Below are 18,903 nucleotides of genomic sequence, written 5' to 3' on the forward strand. Positions count from 1 at the left end.
GTGTTTTTATGAGGTTCTATCTATCTAAACACAGATCTCAGGACATTACATTAAGTTAAATCTATTTAAAAGTGTTTTTTATGAGGTTCTATCTATCTAAACACAGATCTCAGGACATCAAGGCCAAAAAGCACCACATCCCTCTGGTGGACCGCAGTCCGTTGGAGCCCCCCCCCATCGTGGTGGTGGTGGTGGGACCCCCCAAGGTGGGGAAGACCACCCTGATCCGCTGCCTGATCAGAAACTTCACCCGACAGAAGCTGGGAGAGATGTGTGGACCAATCACTATCGTCTCTGGTAAGATTGACACTTGTGTGGACCAATCACTATCATTGTTTACCTGGTATCCTAGGAGACAGATGCTAGGTTCATTGTTTACCTGGTATCCTAGGAGACAGATGCTAGGTTCATTGTTTACCTGGTATCCTAGGAGACAGATGCTAGGAGACAGATGCTAGGTTCATTGTTTACCTGGTATCCTAGGAGACGGATGCTAGGTTCATTGTTTACCAGGGGCCTGTTTCACGAAAGCAGAATTGGGGGTTAAGCCTGGATTTAACAGCTATCCTGGCTTAATTTATCCAGGATTATCCATGAATCGGTTTCATGAAAGCTGAATTATCTTGACAGATTAGTTGAACCAGTTCACCCTGGATAAGTTTATCCATGATTCGGTTTCACGAAAGAAAATTGAAGCAATCCTACCTTAGTTACCATGGAAACCTAGCTGTGAAAACAGTCAAGCTTTATGAATCCAGTGCCTTGTTCTACAGCTGTTAGTCCAATGACTCCAATCATAAACCTGATCTAATCTCCCCTAACCCTAACCCTAACCCTTTTGAATGGGTGACAACAAACACAAAGCAGTATGTCTGAGATCTGCTTTGTGTTAACCCATTCAGACCTGAGGCCCATTCTAAAAACACCTTCTAAATCCTGACCCAAGTTTTCTGAAAAACTTCAAATATTTATTCAAAAATTACAACAAATGTATGTTGTTATATACTGTACATAGCAACAGTATGTTGTTATATACTGTACATAGCAACAGTATGTTGTTATAAACTGTACATAGCAACAGTATGTTGTTATATACTGTACATAGCAACAGTATGTTGTTATAAACTGTACATAGCAACAGTATGTTGTTATATACTGTACATAGCAACAGTATGTTGTTATATACTGTACATAGCAACAGTATGTTGTTATATACTGTACATAGCAACAGTATGTTGTTATATACTGTACATAGCAACAGTATGTTGTTATATACTGTACATAGCAACAAGAACCCCAGAAGGGGTTGCCGTCCTGAAAGGTATAGTTACAGATAGGGGTTCCCGCCCTAAATGGGTTAAAATAGCCAATCTCCAAGCTCACAATGCGGCCACATTGTGAGCTTGGAGATTGGCTATTTTAGCTATTTTTGAAAGGTAACATTTTGAAGATTTAAAAAAGAGAGTCACCAGGGTTACGTAATGAGTTATTGATTCTTCTTCTTGTTCCTCAGGTAAGAAGAGACGTCTGACCTTCATCGAATGCAGCAACGATATCAACACCATGATTGACCTGGCCAAGGTCGCTGATCTGGTGAGTTTAATCATATGTAAATATTCCAGCCCTTCACAGTTCACACACAGATCAGCTAACTGTCAGAACCTTCTCTAAAACACCCTGGACCACACTCCACTCGTCCTAGACTCTTCTCTCTTCTCTAAAACACCCTGGACCACACTCCACACGTCCTAGACTCTTCTCTCTTCTCTAAAACACTCTGGACAACGCTCCACACGTCCTAGACTCTTCTCTCTTCTCTAAAACACCCTGGACAACGCTCCACACGTCCTAGACTCTTCTCTCTTCTCTAAAACACTCTGGACAACGCTCCACACGTCCTAGACTCTTCTCTCTTCTCTAAAACACCCTGGACAACGCTCCACACGTCCTAGACTCTTCTCTCTTCTCTAAAACACCCTGGACAACGCTCCACACGTCCTAGACTCTTCTCTCTTCTCTAAAACACTCTGGACAACGCTCCACACGTCCTAGACTCTTCTCTCTTCTCTAAAACACCCTGGACAACGCTCCACACGTCCTAGACTCTTCTCTCTTCTCTAAAACACCCTGGACAACGCTCCACACGTCCTAGACTCTTCTCTCTTCTCTAAAACACCCTGGACAACGCTCCACACGTCCTAGACTCTTCTCTCTTCTCTAAAACACTCTGGACAACGCTCCACACGTCCTAGACTCTTCTCTCTTCTCTAAAACACTCTGGACAACGCTCCACACATCCTAGACTCTTCTCTTTTCTATAAAACATCCTGGACAACGCTCCACACATCCTAGACTCTTCTCTCTTCTCTAAAACACTCTGGACAACGCTCCACACGTCCTAGACTCTTCTCTCTTCTCTAAAACACCCTGGACAACGCTCCACACGTCCTAGACTCTTCTCTCTTCTCTAAAACACCCTGGACAACGCTCCACACGTCCTAGACTCTTCACTCTTCTCTAAAACACTCTGGACAACGCTCCACACGTCCTAGACTCTTCTCTCTTCTCTAAAACACCCTGGACAACGCTCCACACGTCCTAGACTCTTCTCTCTTCTCTAAAACACTCTGGACAACGCTCCACACGTCGTAGACTCTTCTCTCTTCTCTAAAACACCATGGACAACGCTCCACACGTCCTAGACTCTTCTCTCTTCTCTAAAACACCCTGGACAACGCTCCACACGTCCTAGACTCTTCTCTCTTCTCTAAAACACCCTGGACAACGCTCCACACGTCCTAGACTCTTCTCTCTTCTCTAAAACACCCTGGACAACGCTCCACACGTCCTAGACTCTTCTCTCTTCTCTAAAACACTCTGGACAACGCTCCACACGTCCTAGACTCTTCTCTCTTCTCTAAAACACCCTGGACAACGCTCCACACGTCCTAGACTCTTCTCTCTTCTCTAAAACACTCTGGACAACGCTCCACACGTCCTAGACTCTTCTCTCTTCTCTAAAACACTCTGGACCACGCTCCACACGTCCTAGACTCTTCTCTCTTCTCTAAAACACTCTGGACAACGCTCCACACGTCCTAGACTCTTCTCTCTTCTATAAAACACCCTGGACAACGCTCCACACGTCCTAGACTCTTCTCTCTTCTCTAAAACACTCTGGACAACGCTCCACACATCCTAGACTCTTCTCTTTTCTATAAAACATCCTGGACAACGCTCCACACATCCTAGACTCTTCTCTCTTCTCTAAAACACTCTGGACAACGCTCCACACGTCCTAGACTCTTCTCCCTTCCTGTGAATGTGTTATAATATTAATGTGTTCATAATGTTTGGTTTTAATCTGTTCAGGTTCTCATGCTGATAGATGCCAGCTTTGGTTTTGAGATGGAGACCTTTGAGTTCCTGAACATCTGCCAGGTCCATGGTTTCCCGAGGATCATGGGAGTTCTGACCCATCTGGACTCCTTCAAGAACAACAAGCAGCTTCAGAAAACCAAGAAACGACTCAAACATCGCTTCTGGACAGAGGTGTACCAGGTAGGAACAATTAAATATTAAAGTATTAAATGGTTTCTGGACAGAGGTGTACCAGGTGGGAACAATTAAACATTAAAGTATTAAATGGTTTCTGGACAGAGGTGTACCAGGTGGGAACAATTAAATATTAAAGTATTAATTGGTTTCTGGACAGAGGTGTACCAGGTGGGAACAATTAAATATTAAAGTATTAAATGGTTTCTGGACAGAGGTGTACCAGGTGGGAACAATTAAATATTAAAGTATTAAATGGTTTCTGGACAGAGGTGTACCAGGTGGGAACAATTAAATATTAAAGTATTAAATGGTTTCTGGACAGAGGTGTACCAGGTGGGAACAATTAAATATTAAAGTATTAATTGGTTTCTGGACAGAGGTGTACCAGGTGGGAACAATTAAATATTAAAGTATTAATTGGTTTTTGGACAGAGGTGTACCAGGTGGGAACAAGTGCGATGCGACAGTGCGGTCTAGCCAACAGTGTGGAGCATATATATATATATATATATATATATATATATATATATATATATATATATATATATATATATATATACAGTATATCATTTATATATACAGTATATCATTTATATTAATGTTATTGTTTACAGGGAGCAAAGCTGTTCTATCTGTCTGGGATGGTTCATGGAGAATACCAGAACCAGGAAGTGAAGAATCTGGGTCGTTTTATCTCTGTGATGAAGTTCAGACCCCTGGTCTGGCAAACCAGTCACCCCTATGTACTAGCTGACCGGTAAGTTAACTATTATAACTATTATAACTAGTTCTACTACCTACCAGTCACCCCTATGTACTAGCTGACCGGTAAGTTAACTATTATAACTAGTTCTACTACCTACCAGTCACCCCTATGTACTAGCTGACCGGTAAGTTAACTATACTAACTATTATAACTAGTTCTACTACCTACCAGTCACCCCTATGTACTAGCTGACCGGTAAGTTAACTATTATAACTAGTTCTACTACCTACCAGCAGACAATTGTTCAAGTCGCTCCGGTCCGAGTCCAAGTCGAGTCCCAAGTCATTTGGTCCCAAGTCCAAGTCGAGTCCCAAGTCGTTTGGTCCCAAGTCCAAGTCGAGTCCCAAGTCAATCCAACCCTCAGGTCCGAGTCCCAAGTCGAGTCCCAAGTCATTTGGTCCCAAGTCCAAGTCGAGTCCCAAGTCAATCCAACCCTCCGGTCCGAGTCCAAGTCGAGTCCCAAGTCATTTGGTCCCAAGTCCAAGTCGAGTCCCAAGTCTTTCTGTTGTGGGCAAGTCAATAATGCATTTAACTTGAAGGTTAAGGATGATTGTATTTTAATATATTATAAGAATAGTATAACTATCTGTGAAATATAACCCATTTATTTCACAAAATAATGTGTTGGCAAATGACCAATATTTAGTTACATAGGTCTCAATATGTCACATTCAGCCCTGGACTTCACTGACTGAAGTAGGGGTCACATTAATCACATTAGATTCACAGAATGAATTTTACCCACAAGTTATTTTCATTCAAATGAAATGTGAATGAACTTGCTCTAATATTGACTTGAGTTGATTTTTCAGTCTTTAAAATATAGTATTTCTTAATTATTTTCACGATTTCAAATTGTTTTTAAATAATAATGAAAAAGGAACATACAAGATTTCCACCCGACAGCCATAATATATAGCCAATAAATGGTTCTGTATCAGTATATGAGTCCGTTTTTGCAGATTTCATTCTAATTGGCTACTATGCCTGCATATGAATTTCATGAGCCTGGGTAGGTCACCCTGGCTTGGCGGAGATATGCCCTGTAGCGCACACTCTGCACAGCAGCAGCAGGTGAAAGCAATTCACTTAAACGAGGGTTGTGTTGCGCACCAAAAAACGGACTAAGACTTTATTGCTGTTACCATGGATAAAGTAAATTCGACAGTGGTGAGTGACTTTCATGTTTACAAGTACGTATATCTCGCTGGCTGGTGCTACTGTTGTTGTTGGGGTGGCTGGGGTCATAAACAAAACACAAACGACTATAGTTGCATCGGGAGGCGTTGTGAGCTTGTAGATCTGCTATTTTCAAATAGCTGATGTATATGTTAGAGTGCTCATGTGGCCCATAGTCGCTTGACTCGCTTCTTTTGGGCTGGTTTTCCTAGACCTGGTTGCTTGTTTTTCCTCACAACACTGGCACTGATGATAACTAGACGGCAGCCGTCATAGAATCAAAATGACCCCGCTGGGAGTGGTGGTGGCGTTTGTGGTAGAGTGAGCATGGGTTTGTATAAAGAGAGAGAGCACATTTGCGGTAGAGTGAGCATGGGGTTGTATAAAGAGAGATAGCGCATTTGCGGTAGAGTGAGCATGGGTTTATATAAAGAGAGAGAGCACATTTGCGGTAGAGTGAGCATGGGGTTGTATAAAGAGAGATAGCGCATTTGCGGTAGAGTGAGCATGGGTTTATATAAAGAGAGAGAGCACATTTGCGGTAGAGTGAGCATGGGGTTGTATAAAGAGAGAGAGGCATTTGCGGTAGAGTGAGCATGGGTTTGTATAAAGAAAGAGCGCATTTCACACACAGATCATTCATAGGGGAAAAAACTAAACAAGTCATTAGAGTCATCTTGTCTCAAGTCGAGTCGAGTCGGGAGTCATTGGCTAGCAAGTCCAAGTCGAGTCTCAAGTCTCGTTGGTCTTTTACCTTCCAAGTCCGAGTCGAGTCGCAAGTCTTTACCTTCAAAGTCCGAGTCGAGTCGCAAGTCGTCAAATATGCGACTCGAGTCAGAATCGACTCAAGTCACTATGACTCGAGTCCAATTGTCTGCCTACCAGTCACCCCTATGTACTAGCTGACCGGTAAGTTAACTATTATAACTAGTTCTACTACCTACCAGTCACCCCTATGTACTAGCTGACTGGTAAGTTAACTATTATAACTAGTTCTACTACCTACCAGTCACCCCTATGTACTAGCTGACTGGTAAGTTAACTATTATAACTATTATAACAATCTCTCTCTCTCTCAGTATGTAGTAATGTCTCTCTCTCTCTCTCTCTCTCTCTCTCTCTCTCTCTCTCTCTCTCTCTCAGTATGTAGTAATGTCTCTCTCTCTCTCTCAGTATGTAGTAATGTCTCTATCTCTCTCTCTCTCAGTATGTAGTAATGTCTCTCTCTCTCTCTCAGTATGTAGTAATGTCTCTCTATCTGTCTCTCTCTCAGTATGGAGGACCTAACAGATCCAGAGAAGCTCCGTGTGGATCCTAAGTGTGATCGTACGGTGTGCCTGTACGGCTACCTGCGAGGGACATTCATGAAAAACAAAGGACAGGTGCACATCCCAGGTACAGCCACATCGGGGCGCTAAATATTTCTTTACAGTAGAAAACCCTCTTAATGTCTATGCCAGGTGTCCAAAACTGTCCCAAAAAAGAAGCTGTGATGTAATGTATTGATTTAGTCACAAGCTCTTGTTAAAGGTAGGGTAAGTGATTTTCTTTGGTTAAAACAAAAAGTATTTTGTTAAAAGGTTAAGGCTCTATATTCTGATAGTAATCATTGCTATAGAGTGTTTGTTCAGTAACAGGAGTCTCCCCGTCTCTCCAGCTCTTTAATAAACAGAAAATTCATTTTCCGGTAGGTGTCAAAATCTCAGCCAATCAGGAGAAAGTACCAATTTATAAGCTTCGTTTTTATAGTGTTCCAGTTCCAATTTCACTTGTTTAATCTATATCCTGATTGACTTCTCTATCCTGATTGGATCAAATTGGAAATGAAACTGAAACTGAAACAAAAATGCATTTTCTGTTTTATAAAGAGCTGGAGAGACAAGGAGACTCCTTTTACTGAACAAACACTCTATAGCAATGAGTACTATCAGAATATAGCGCTACTTAACACTGTTACTGAACAAACACTCTATAGCAATGTTTATCAACCTTTTTTGTGCCAAGGCACACCTGGCATAGCCAAAAGATCCCAGGGCACACCTAGATATACGGTGTATATATATATATATATATATATATATATATATATATATAATTATATATATACGGTATATATATATATATATACACACTAGTGTCATGTTTAATATATTATGTTATATTATATTGTTACAGGTGTAGGAGACTTTGGGGTGTCAGATCTAAGCTTCCTCCCAGATCCATGTCCTCTACCATCAGAGCAGAAGAAACGATGTCTGAACGAGAAGGAACGTCTTCTCTATGCTCCCATGTCCGGAGTGGGCGGAGTCGTCTACGACAAGGACGCCGTTTACATCGACCTGCCTACCAATAGCGGCCAAGAACAGGTAACCATTGACATCAACTCTTTGTTCTTACAGGAGCTATTATCAGCCTCCCAGAGCCTCTGGCTTATTAAGGAGACGCTTGTGATTAACTGTGTCAAACGCTTTTTGGAGGTTCAATAGTACCATATTACACCATGTTACTGCACCTTTAACCTGTCAATAGTACCATACCACACCATGTTACTGCACCTTTAACCTGCCAATAGTACCATACCACACCATGTTACTGCACCTTTAACCTGTCAATAGTACCATACTACACCATGTTACCGCACCTTTAACCTGTCAATAGTACCATACCACACCATGTTACCGCACCTTTAACCTGCCAATAGTACCATACCACACCATGTTACTGCACCTTTAACCTGTCAATAGTACCATACTACACCATGTTACCGCACCTTTAACCTGTCAATAGTACCATACCACACCATGTTACCGCACCTTTAACCTGTCAATAGTACCATACTACACCATGTTACTGTACCTTTAACCTGTCAATAGTACCATACCACACCATGTTACTGTACCTTTAACCTGTCAATAGTACCATACCACACCATGTTACTGTACCTTTAACCTTTCAATAGTACCATACCACACCATGTTACTGTACCTTTAACCTGTCAATAGTACCATACCACACCATGTTACTGCACCTTTAACCTGTCAATAGTACCATACCACACCATGTTACCGCACCTTTAACCTGTCAATAGTACCATACCACACCATGTTACTGTACCTTTAACCTGTCAATAGTACCATACTACACCATGTTACTGTACCTTTAACCTGTCAATAGTACCATACCACACCATGTTACTGTACCTTTAACCTGTCAATAGTACCATACTACACCATGTTACTGTACCTTTAACCTTTCAATAGTACCATACCACACCATGTTACTGTACCTTTAACCTTTCAATAGTACCATACCACACCATGTTACTGTACCTTTAACCTGTCAATAGTACCATATTACACCATGTTACTGTACCTTTAACCTGTCAATAGTACCATACCACACCATGTTACTGTACCATTAACCTGTCAATAGTACCATACTACACCATGTTACTGTACCTTTAACCTGTCAATAGTACCATACTACACCATGTTACTGTACCTTTAACCTTTCAATAGTACCATACCACACCATGTTACTGTACCTTTAACCTGTCAATAGTACCATACCACACCATGTTACTGTACCTTTAACCTGTCAATAGTACCATACTACACCATGTTACTGTACCTTTAACCTGTCAATAGTACCATACTACACCATGTTACTGTACCTTTAACCTGTCAATAGTACCATACCACACCATGTTACTGTACCTTTAACCTGTCAATAGTACCATACTACACCATGTTACTGTACCTTTAACCTGTCAATAGTACCATACTACACCATGTTACTGTACCTTTAACCTGTCAATAGTACCATACCACACCATGTTACTGTACCTTTAACCTGTCAATAGTACCATACTACACCATGTTACTGTACCTTTAACCTGTCAATAGTACCATACTACACCATGTTACTCTACTAGTGGGATCCCTTAGCAAAATTATCGATACGAAGCTGATAATGGCAAATTTTGCATGAGGCTTCTTTAGGACCTACTGGTGGATTCTAGCCTTGGGTACCAAACTTTATTTTGAATATTTTCCATACATTTAGGCTTATCAATATTCATTAAGAAAAACAGGCCGATTCACCTTTTGGCCTATAACTCTTGAACCGTAGGTCATAGCATCAAAAATATTTTTTCCCTTGACTCCTTGGATCATGACGCAACTGTGCATATAGGTCCCGCCTCTTTTCCGATTTCAAGATTTTCCGCCATTTTGCGTTATCTTCAAAACACATAATTTGCTACTACTCCTAAATATTTTGTCCAAAACTCACACAAATCGGCACACCCTCTGTCTTTGGTCATGTGATCAAGATTTATCAGTCAGAATTTTCATATTCCCTTCGGATTGGCTACGATTGGCTTCTGAAAATTGTGGGAGGGTCTGTTTGGAAAAAAATGGCACAAATCATAAACACAGCGTCCTATTTGTCCTAAATTCATATCATTGAGGGGCCATCAATAAACGTAGAGCCAATGCGATTTCACTTCCACCCATAGGGGGCGCAACTAATTCTACAAATGTCACTGTTTTTGCGCCAAATTAACACCTAATCTGCCAGAATTATTTCAGATTTTTTGCTGTAGACTGCCAGAGATTTTTCATTGAAAAAAAAGTACTCAGGAGCCGAGATACCGAATTTTTAAGTTTTAAGTTAACAAGGAAGTGGATAGGAGTTTAAATCTTCGATAAATCATATCTCCTTGGTCTTTGGGTCAAAAAAAAAAAAAAATTGTACTATTGACAGGTTAAAGGTGCAGTAACATGGTGTACCATGTTACTGCACCTTTAACCTGTCAATAGTACCATACCAGTGGGATACCACACCACGTTACTGTACCTTGGCTTTAACCTGTCTGCTTTCTGACCGCTCTTGCAAGTCTAATTTCTCTTTGAATTAAAGGGATTGTGGGCAACATTAAGCCTACATTTTAAGAATATTTATATATATATATATATGTTGCATTTTTCCCCTCTATCAGCCACTACATAATGATGCTGGGGTGTTTTCCTGCATTGAAACACAGTCCTCTTTCTGAAATCCGTATTTTCCCTACAATTTATGTTTTGACATCCGGGTATCCGGGACGTAAATGCATGGACGCGCATGTGTGCGTCTGTGCGCGTCCGTGTGCGTCCGTGCCCGTGTGAAGTGTTCGGGTGAAACCGAATGGGACAAAAATGGAACGAGCCGCCATTGTTTTCTCTCTAGGCAGTTTATACTTCTTACTTTCGGTTTTAAAACGCTCTCAAACTTATTTTTTGAGGCACGGAATTTACTTTTAAGATAGCGTTTGGATAGAATTTAGTTGTTTAACTTCATATATGTGGTCAATTTATCATGAAAGAGCCTATTTAAAAATAAAAATTCAGAGAACCGGCAGGGGCGGGCAGTGACATGCATTGTATCCGATTAAAGCAACCTATTTTCGGCATGGCCCGTTTAGGAGTCCCCCCTGCGTCACCCCCTGGTGGTCGGGGAAACGAACTGCTGATGAGGAGGGGGGGGGGGGGGAGTGGAGGTGTGGTGTGGTGTTTGACAATAGTTTTTTTCTTTTTTTTATCTCTGAACTCGCCTACAATCCCTTTAACACATTGACTGATTTTCTGTTGTTTTCTAAGAGTTTTGCAAAAAACAAGTCACATTCAAACGGCTAGATATATATATATATATATATATATATATATATATATATATATATATATATATATATGAGCTCTCATATAGCTCTGGAATGGAGCCGTTTCCCCCCCCCGATTCTACCGGACCCCCGTGCGTGTAATGAGCCGATCTCTGAAGGGGTCGGTAGACGATGTTTTAACTCTGGCAGTCAATGAGTTAAGAGTTAAGCGAGCCAGCGGTTTTATCTTATTTTGACGATCCATGGAGAACCACGGAATCCATGTGGACACGTGGTCAACACAAGCTGTCTGTTCTATTCACCAGAACAGACACATTTTAACCCCCATCGTCCGTTCTGTTGTTATCGGCAGTTTTCACCCCAAAAACGTAAAGTAGTAAAGTACTCTCCTCTCATTGGTTTAGGGATGATAAGTAAACTCTCCTCTCATTGGTTTAGGGATGATAAGTAAACTCTCCTCTCATTGGTTTAGGGATGATAAGTAAACTCTCCTCTCATTGGTTTAGGGATGATAAGTAAACTCTCCTCTCATTGGTTTAGGGATGATAAGTAAACTCTCCTCTCATTGGTTTAGGGATGATAAGTAAACTCTCCTCTCATTGGTTTAGGGATGATTAGTAAACTCTCCTCTCATTGGTTTAGGAGGAGGTCCGTCCCACCACAGAGCTGGTTCAGTCTCTTCTAGACACTCACGCTACGCTGGACGTTAAGATGGCCGCCAGCCAGGTGTCTCTGTTCACTGGCTCCTCCTCCCTCAACCCTGCAGACATCACTGGCTCCTCCCTCAACCCTGCAGACATCACTGGCTCCTCCCTCAACCCTGCAGACATCAACCAGCACAGCAAGTAAAGACATCAGCATAGACCACGCCCCCTTTCCATCATCATAGACCATGCCCCCTTTCCATCAGCATAGACCACGCCCCCTTTCCATCAGCATAGACCATGCAAGTGTGTTTCTGTGTATGTGTATATATATATATATATATATATATATATATATATATATATATATATATATATATATATATACACGATTATGAAATTATGACCGATATCCGATCCCCGATTTTTTTTATTACATTTTTTTGTTTTGCTCTGAACCCCCCCCCCCCCACTAACCCTACTTTGATGAAAAAATATTTATGGAATAAATACATTAATAAAATGTTATGTTATGTTAATTTGCTAATAGGGAGGCGGGACTACAGGAGAACGTGGTGTGGGATCCAGCCAATCAGAGAGAGAGAAGGAAGGTGGTCTTTGCCGAGGATGAGGAGGAGGATGAAGATGGTGGAACCAGCGAGGAAGAGGAAGAGGAAGAGGAAGAGGAGGTAAATATTATTTTATTACTGATTATTATAATGATCCATTATGTCCAATAAATATATATTTATATACATTTATATGTATTATAATGAATATATATTTATAGATGTATATGGATGTATATGCCCCGTATGGCGCCCGGACCTCTAGTTTATATACATTTATATGTATTAGTGTCATTGTGTAGCTTTGGGTTGGATTCATGTTAATGTGTTTTATATATATATATAATTATAATGAGCATTAATGAGGACCAATTATGTGAAGATAAGGATGAAAACAGATGAAGTGCTCCTTTAACTGTTGTTGTTCCCCAAGGAGGAGGAAGAGGAAGAGGAGGAGGAGGAGGAGGAGGAGGAAGAGGAGGAGGGTGATGAAGGTGACGAGGGGAAGCTGATCAAAGAGGCTCCGCCCACCAAGAAACAGAAACTGGAGGCGGAGCCAGTGGTGGAGATGCCTGCCTTCGCTGACAGTGAAGACGAGCTGGAGAGGAGTGATGAAGAGGAGGATGAAGAGGAGGAGGAGGAGGAGGAGGAGGAGGATGATGAAGAAGACGAGGGCATTGAAGAGGAGGAGTCAGAAGATGAAGAGATGACATCACTGATGACATCACAAGATGCTGAGATTGAGGAGGGAGAAGCTGAATGTAAATAATAATAATAATAATAATATTAATAATAGTAATAATAATCACATTATGTCCTCTAGCATACTTTTCTGCAAGTTTGAACATTTGGTGAATCCCTCCATCCAGAATAATGAATACATCAGTTTAATCTGCTTTCTAGGTTTAGCTAAACCTGGGAAAATGTACTGCATTCAAAATGTTCCCCTTGTCTGTAGAAATGTGTAACAATGTGTTGTTTGTCCACCAGGGGGCGTACAGTGGAAAGAGGGCCTCCAGCAGAAAGCAACAGAAGCTTTTCTCCGACAGCAACAAGCCACGCCCAACCTACGGACACTGGTTTATGGAACAGGTACCCCTAAATTAAACCCCTAACTGTACCCCTAAACAAAACCCCTAACCTGTACCCCTAAACTAAACCCCTAACCTGTACCCCTACACTAACCCCCTGACTGTACCCCTAACCCCTAAACTAAACCCCTAACCTGTACCCCTAAACAAAACCCCTAACCTGTACCCCTAAACTAAACCCCTAACCTGTACCCCTACACTAACCCCCTGACTGTACCCCTAACCCCTAAACTAAACCCCTAACCTGTACCCCTAAACTAAACCCCTAACCTGTACCCCCTAACTGTACCCCTAACCCCTAAACTAACCCCCTAACTGTACAATCTTTTATTGTGAAGCACAGGATAGAATTTCCGTTCAAATATATGGGTTGCTTCCTCTTTTTTTCAAAAACAGACATACATACATACACAGGGGCGTCAATTGAGTATGGCAAGGTAGGGCAGGTCATACCTTGCCTTAGAGTTAGGGCAAGGTAGGGCAGGTGTCATACCTTGTCTTAGAGTTAGGGTAAGGGTAAGGTAGGACAGGTGTCATACCTTGTCTTAGAGTTAGGGTTAGGGTAAGGTAGGACAGGTGTCATACCTTGTCTTAGAGTTAGGGTTAGGGTAAGGTAGGACAGGTGTCATACCTTGTCTTAGAGTTAGGGTTAGGGTAAGGTAGGGCAGGTGTCATACCTTGGCTTAGAGTTAGGGTTAGGGTAAGGTAGGGCAGGTGTCATACCTTGTCTTAGAGTTAGGGTTAGGGTAAGGTAGGACAGGTGTCATACCTTGTCTTAGAGTTAGGGTAAGGGTAAGGTAGGGCAGGTGTCATACCTTGTCTTAGAGTTAGGGTTAGGGTAAGGTAGGACAGGTGTCATACCTTGTCTTAGAGTTAGGGTTAGGGTAAGGTAGGACAGGTGTCATACCTTGTCTTAGAGTTAGGGTTAGGGTAAGGGTAAGGTAGGACAGGTGTCATACCTTGTCTTAGAGTTAGGGTTAGGGTAAGGTAGGACAGGTGTCATACCTTGGCTTAGAGTTAGGGTTAGGGTAAGGTAGGACAGGTGTCATACCTTGTCTTAGAGTTAGGGTTAGGGTAAGGTAGGGCAGGTGTCATACCTTGTCTTAGAGTTAGGGTAAGGTAGGACAGGTGCCATACCTTAGCTTAGAGTTAGGGTTAGGGTAAGGTAGGGCAGGTGCCATACCTTGGCTTAGAGTTAGGGTTAGGGTAAGGTAGGACAGGTGTCATACCTTGTCTTAGAGTTAGGGTTAGGGTAAGGTAGGGCAGGTGTCATACCTTGTCTTAGAGTTAGGGTAAGGTAGGACAGGTGCCATACCTTGGCTTAGAGTTAGGGTTAGGGTAAGGTAGGACAGGTGTCATACCTTGGCTTAGAGTTAGGGTTAGGGTAAGGTAGGACAGGTGTCATACCTTGTCTTAGAGTTAGGGTTAGGGTAAGGTAGGACAGGTGTCATACCTTGTCTTAGAGTTAGGGTTAGGGTAAGGTAGGGCAGGTGTCATACCTTGTCTTAGAGTTAGGGTAAGGTAGGACAGGTGTCATACCTTGGCTTAGAGTTAGGGTAAGGTAGGGCAGGTGCCATACCTTGGCTTAGAGTTAGGGTTAGGGTAAGGTAGGGCAGGTGTCATACCTTGTCTTAGAGTTAGGGTTAGGGTAAGGTAGGGCAGGTGCCATACCTTGGCTTAGAGTTAGGGTTAGGGTAAGGTAGGACAGGTGTCATACCTTGTCTTAGAGTTAGGGTTAGGGTAAGGTAGGGCAGGTGTCATACCTTGGCTCCAAAACATTTCTTTTTTTATAAAAACAAAACAAATCATGAATAGTAACCTAATGCAGGTGTAAGACCATTGTGTTTGTAATGTGTTATAACTGTTATAAACTCTGCATTATACCATAGTTTTCTATGCATTTCGAGGGTTTGGGGGGGTTTGACCCCCCAAAACATTCCGGCCGCGCGCTCAGGATAGGTGTCCCTTATTTCAATCTCTGGGAGTTGGCAACCCTAACCTTGCCATACTTTACCCTTACCCTTACCTTACCCCTTACCTTACCCCATACCTTACCCTTACCCTTACCTTACCCCATACTTTACCCTTTTGCTATTTAAGTCCTAATTAAGACTTTTGGTATTTTGCTGAGTGGCCCCTGAGCCATCTTAAGTTGAGTAGCCCTGCCCTAAACTAAACCCCTAACCGATCCTCTTCAGTGGCAGCCTGTAAGGATGATGGTGAGGATGATGATGATGATGATGAAGAGTTGGGGGGGCTGTTCAGGGTGAGTCGTCCCGACAAGAGCAAGAAGCAGCGAGCCGACGCCCCCGACAGTTCCCGGTTCCAATCCGACGCCTCTCACAACTGGGATTTAGAGGAGGTAAACAAAGGCTATTGTATAATTATTAAGCTTGTAACAATATTACTGATAACAATATCTATTATATGAACATATATGACATCATATGTAACATATATGACTTCATATGTAACATATATGACTTCATATGTAACATGTATGACATCATATGTAACATGTATGACATCATATGTAACATATATGACATCATATGTAACATATATGACTTCATATGTAACATGTATGACTTCATATGTAATATGTATGACATCATATGTAACAATATTACTGATAACAATATCTATTATATGAACATATATGACATCATATGTAACATATATGACTTCATATGTAACATGTATGACATCATATGTAACATGTATGACATCATATGTAACATGTATGACATCATATGTAACATGTATGACATCATATGTAACATGTATGACTTCATATGTAACAATATTACTGATAACAACATCAGTCTGCTCTCAGTCTGAGAGCCCGGATACCTGGGCCAGGCACGCCTGGTCCTTCTGTCCAGCTAATGAGCAGCTAATCTCCGGCACCGTTGGGCCGCTCGCAGTGAAACTGTGCACACACACTCCCTGGATGCCAGAGCAGAACCTCTGCCCCAAATGTTTCACATGGGCCTATTATAGCGCCACCAGGAGGCCGATCTTTGCAAAACACTCCTATAACATAAGTCTTCTACAGATGTTATCCAAATCTCACGCAAATCGGTACATCGGATCTCTATAGTCATGTGATCAAGACGGATCTGTTTGATTTTTCATATTCCATCCTGATTGGCTAAGATTGGCATCTAAAGTTTGCAGGAGTGGCCTGTTTTGAACAAAATGAACGCAGCGTCCGATTACGCTGAAACGTTGCGGTGAAACTTTGCACACACATTCCCACTACGCTGAGGAACAAATGCACAAAGGAATAAATCCTTTTAACATTATAGTGCCACCAGGCGTGTATTCCAAACATCATGCAAATCTGTACACATTATCTCTGTAGTCAAGTGATCAAGACGGTTCTCTCCGATTTTTCATATTCAACCCTGATTGGCAAATTCTGAACATTGTTGGCCCACAATAACCTACCTGACCTGACCCACAATAACCTACCTGACCTGGCTCACAATAACCTACCTGACCTGGCTCACAATAACCTACCTGACCAACCTACCTGACCTGGCTCACAATAACCTACCTGACCTGGCTCACAATAACCTACCTGACCTGACCCACAATAACCTACCTGACCTGACCCACAATAACCTACCTGACCTGGCCCACAATAACCTACCTGACCTGACCTACAATAACCTACCTGACCTGACCTACAATAACCTACCTGACCTGACCTACAATAACCTACCTGACCTGACCTACAATAACCTACCTGACCTGGCCCACAATAACCTACCTGACCTGGCTCACAATAACCTACCTGACCAACCTACCTGACCTGGCTCACAATAACCTACCTGACCTGGCTCACAATAACCTACCTGACCTGGCTCACAATAACCTACCTGACCTGGCTCACAATAACCTACCTGACCAACCTACCTGACCTGACCCACAATAACCTACCTGACCTGACCCACAATAACCTACCTGACCTGACCCACAATAACCTACCTGACTTGACCCACAATAACCTACCTGACCTGGCCCACAATAACCTACCTGACTTGACCCACAATAACCTACCTGACCTGGCCCACAATAACCTACCTGACTTGACCCACAAGAACCTACCTGACCTGGCGGAGAGCACTAACTAAATGAACTAAAATGAACTAAATTAAAACATGTTGTATAGTTATTATAATGTTTGGGTATATTTCAGATGTTGGACTCCATCAGGGATTGTTTCGTAACGGGGAAATGGGAAGAAGGTCAGGATGCTGCTACGCTGCTCAAAGAAGACGGTGAGTTGAAAAAACAAAAAAAAACACACTTTATACATTTAATAATGATGATGATAATCTATAATAATCTATAATCTATAATTAATAATATATAATATATAATTTGTGTGGGGTGTGTGTGTGTGTGTGTGTGTGTGTGTGTGTGTGTGTGTGTGTGTGTGTGTGTGTGTGTGTGTGTGTGTGTGTGTGTGTGTGTGTGTGTGTGTGTGTGTGTGTGTGTGTGTGTGTGTGTGTGTGTTATAGAAGAGCTATATGGAGACTTTGAGGACTTAGAAACAGGAGAGGTCCATAAAGCTGACCAACACAAGGTACCATGAATACTAGTTACTATTACTAATACTATTACTACTACTAATACTATTACTACTACTAATACTATTACTACTAATACTATTACTATTACTACTACTATTACTATTACTATTACTACTACTATTACTATTACTACTACTACTATTACTATTACTATTACTACTATTACTATTACTATTACTATTACTACTACTAATACTAATACTATTACTATTACTACTACTATTACTATTACTACTATTACTATTACTACTACTACTACTAATACTATTACTATTACTATTACTACTACTTATACTATTACTAATACTATTACTATTACTATTACTACTACTATTACTATTACTATTACTACTACTAATACTATTACTATTACTATTACTAATACTACTAATACTATTACTAATACTATTACTACTACTACTAATACTATTACTACTACTAATTACCGACCAATTAGCATATGGTTAAGCCAGAATTGCAAATAGTGGCGGAATAACAATAAAACTAAGAAAAACAATAAGGGTCATTTGCACTATGTGCTCGTTCCCCTAATAAGGGTAATAATAATAATAATAATAATAATAACCTGATATTTTCCATCATTCAGGAGGAAGACGTCGATGGAGATGAAGAAGGTGAGGAAGAGGAGCCGAAAGTGAAGTTGGACGATGATGAAGTGATGAAGAATAAACGACTAGAGAAGAAGAGGAGGATGAAGGAGAGATTCAACGCAGAATACGACGATCCTGATGCCACTTACTTTGATGACCTGAAAGACGAGATGCAGAAACAAGCCGAGGTAATTACTCTTCTTTAATTACTCCTACTTA

General features: G+C 41.4%; 1 protein-coding gene across 4 annotated transcripts in view; it reads left to right on the forward strand.

The window, feature by feature from the left end:
- The window catches only part of bms1 (BMS1 ribosome biogenesis factor), a 47,554-nt gene that overhangs the window by 13,311 nt on the left and 15,340 nt on the right, over nucleotides 1-18,903 (forward strand). Inside the window, exons 3-16 of one of the 4 annotated variants that reach the window (XM_080419453.1) lie at nucleotides 107-297; nucleotides 1,514-1,593; nucleotides 3,373-3,561; nucleotides 4,173-4,315; nucleotides 6,777-6,898; nucleotides 7,679-7,869; nucleotides 11,808-12,010; nucleotides 12,360-12,498; nucleotides 12,818-13,139; nucleotides 13,369-13,470; nucleotides 15,668-15,831; nucleotides 17,677-17,758; nucleotides 18,002-18,066; nucleotides 18,681-18,872. In XM_080419453.1, coding sequence (XP_080275579.1) covers nucleotides 107-297; nucleotides 1,514-1,593; nucleotides 3,373-3,561; nucleotides 4,173-4,315; nucleotides 6,777-6,898; nucleotides 7,679-7,869; nucleotides 11,808-12,010; nucleotides 12,360-12,498; nucleotides 12,818-13,139; nucleotides 13,369-13,470; nucleotides 15,668-15,831; nucleotides 17,677-17,758; nucleotides 18,002-18,066; nucleotides 18,681-18,872 — 2,185 coding nt within the window. The remainder of the gene's footprint in view (nucleotides 1-106; nucleotides 298-1,513; nucleotides 1,594-3,372; nucleotides 3,562-4,172; nucleotides 4,316-6,776; nucleotides 6,899-7,678; nucleotides 7,870-11,807; nucleotides 12,011-12,359; nucleotides 12,499-12,817; nucleotides 13,140-13,368; nucleotides 13,471-15,667; nucleotides 15,832-17,676; nucleotides 17,759-18,001; nucleotides 18,067-18,680; nucleotides 18,873-18,903) is intronic. The other 3 variants (XM_080419454.1, XM_080419455.1, XM_080419456.1) reach the window with 3 other exon arrangements.

Source organism: Gymnoscopelus braueri, assembly GCF_963280865.1.
Source record: "Gymnoscopelus braueri genome assembly, chromosome: 2".
Classification (NCBI taxonomy): domain Eukaryota; kingdom Metazoa; phylum Chordata; class Actinopteri; order Myctophiformes; family Myctophidae; genus Gymnoscopelus; species Gymnoscopelus braueri.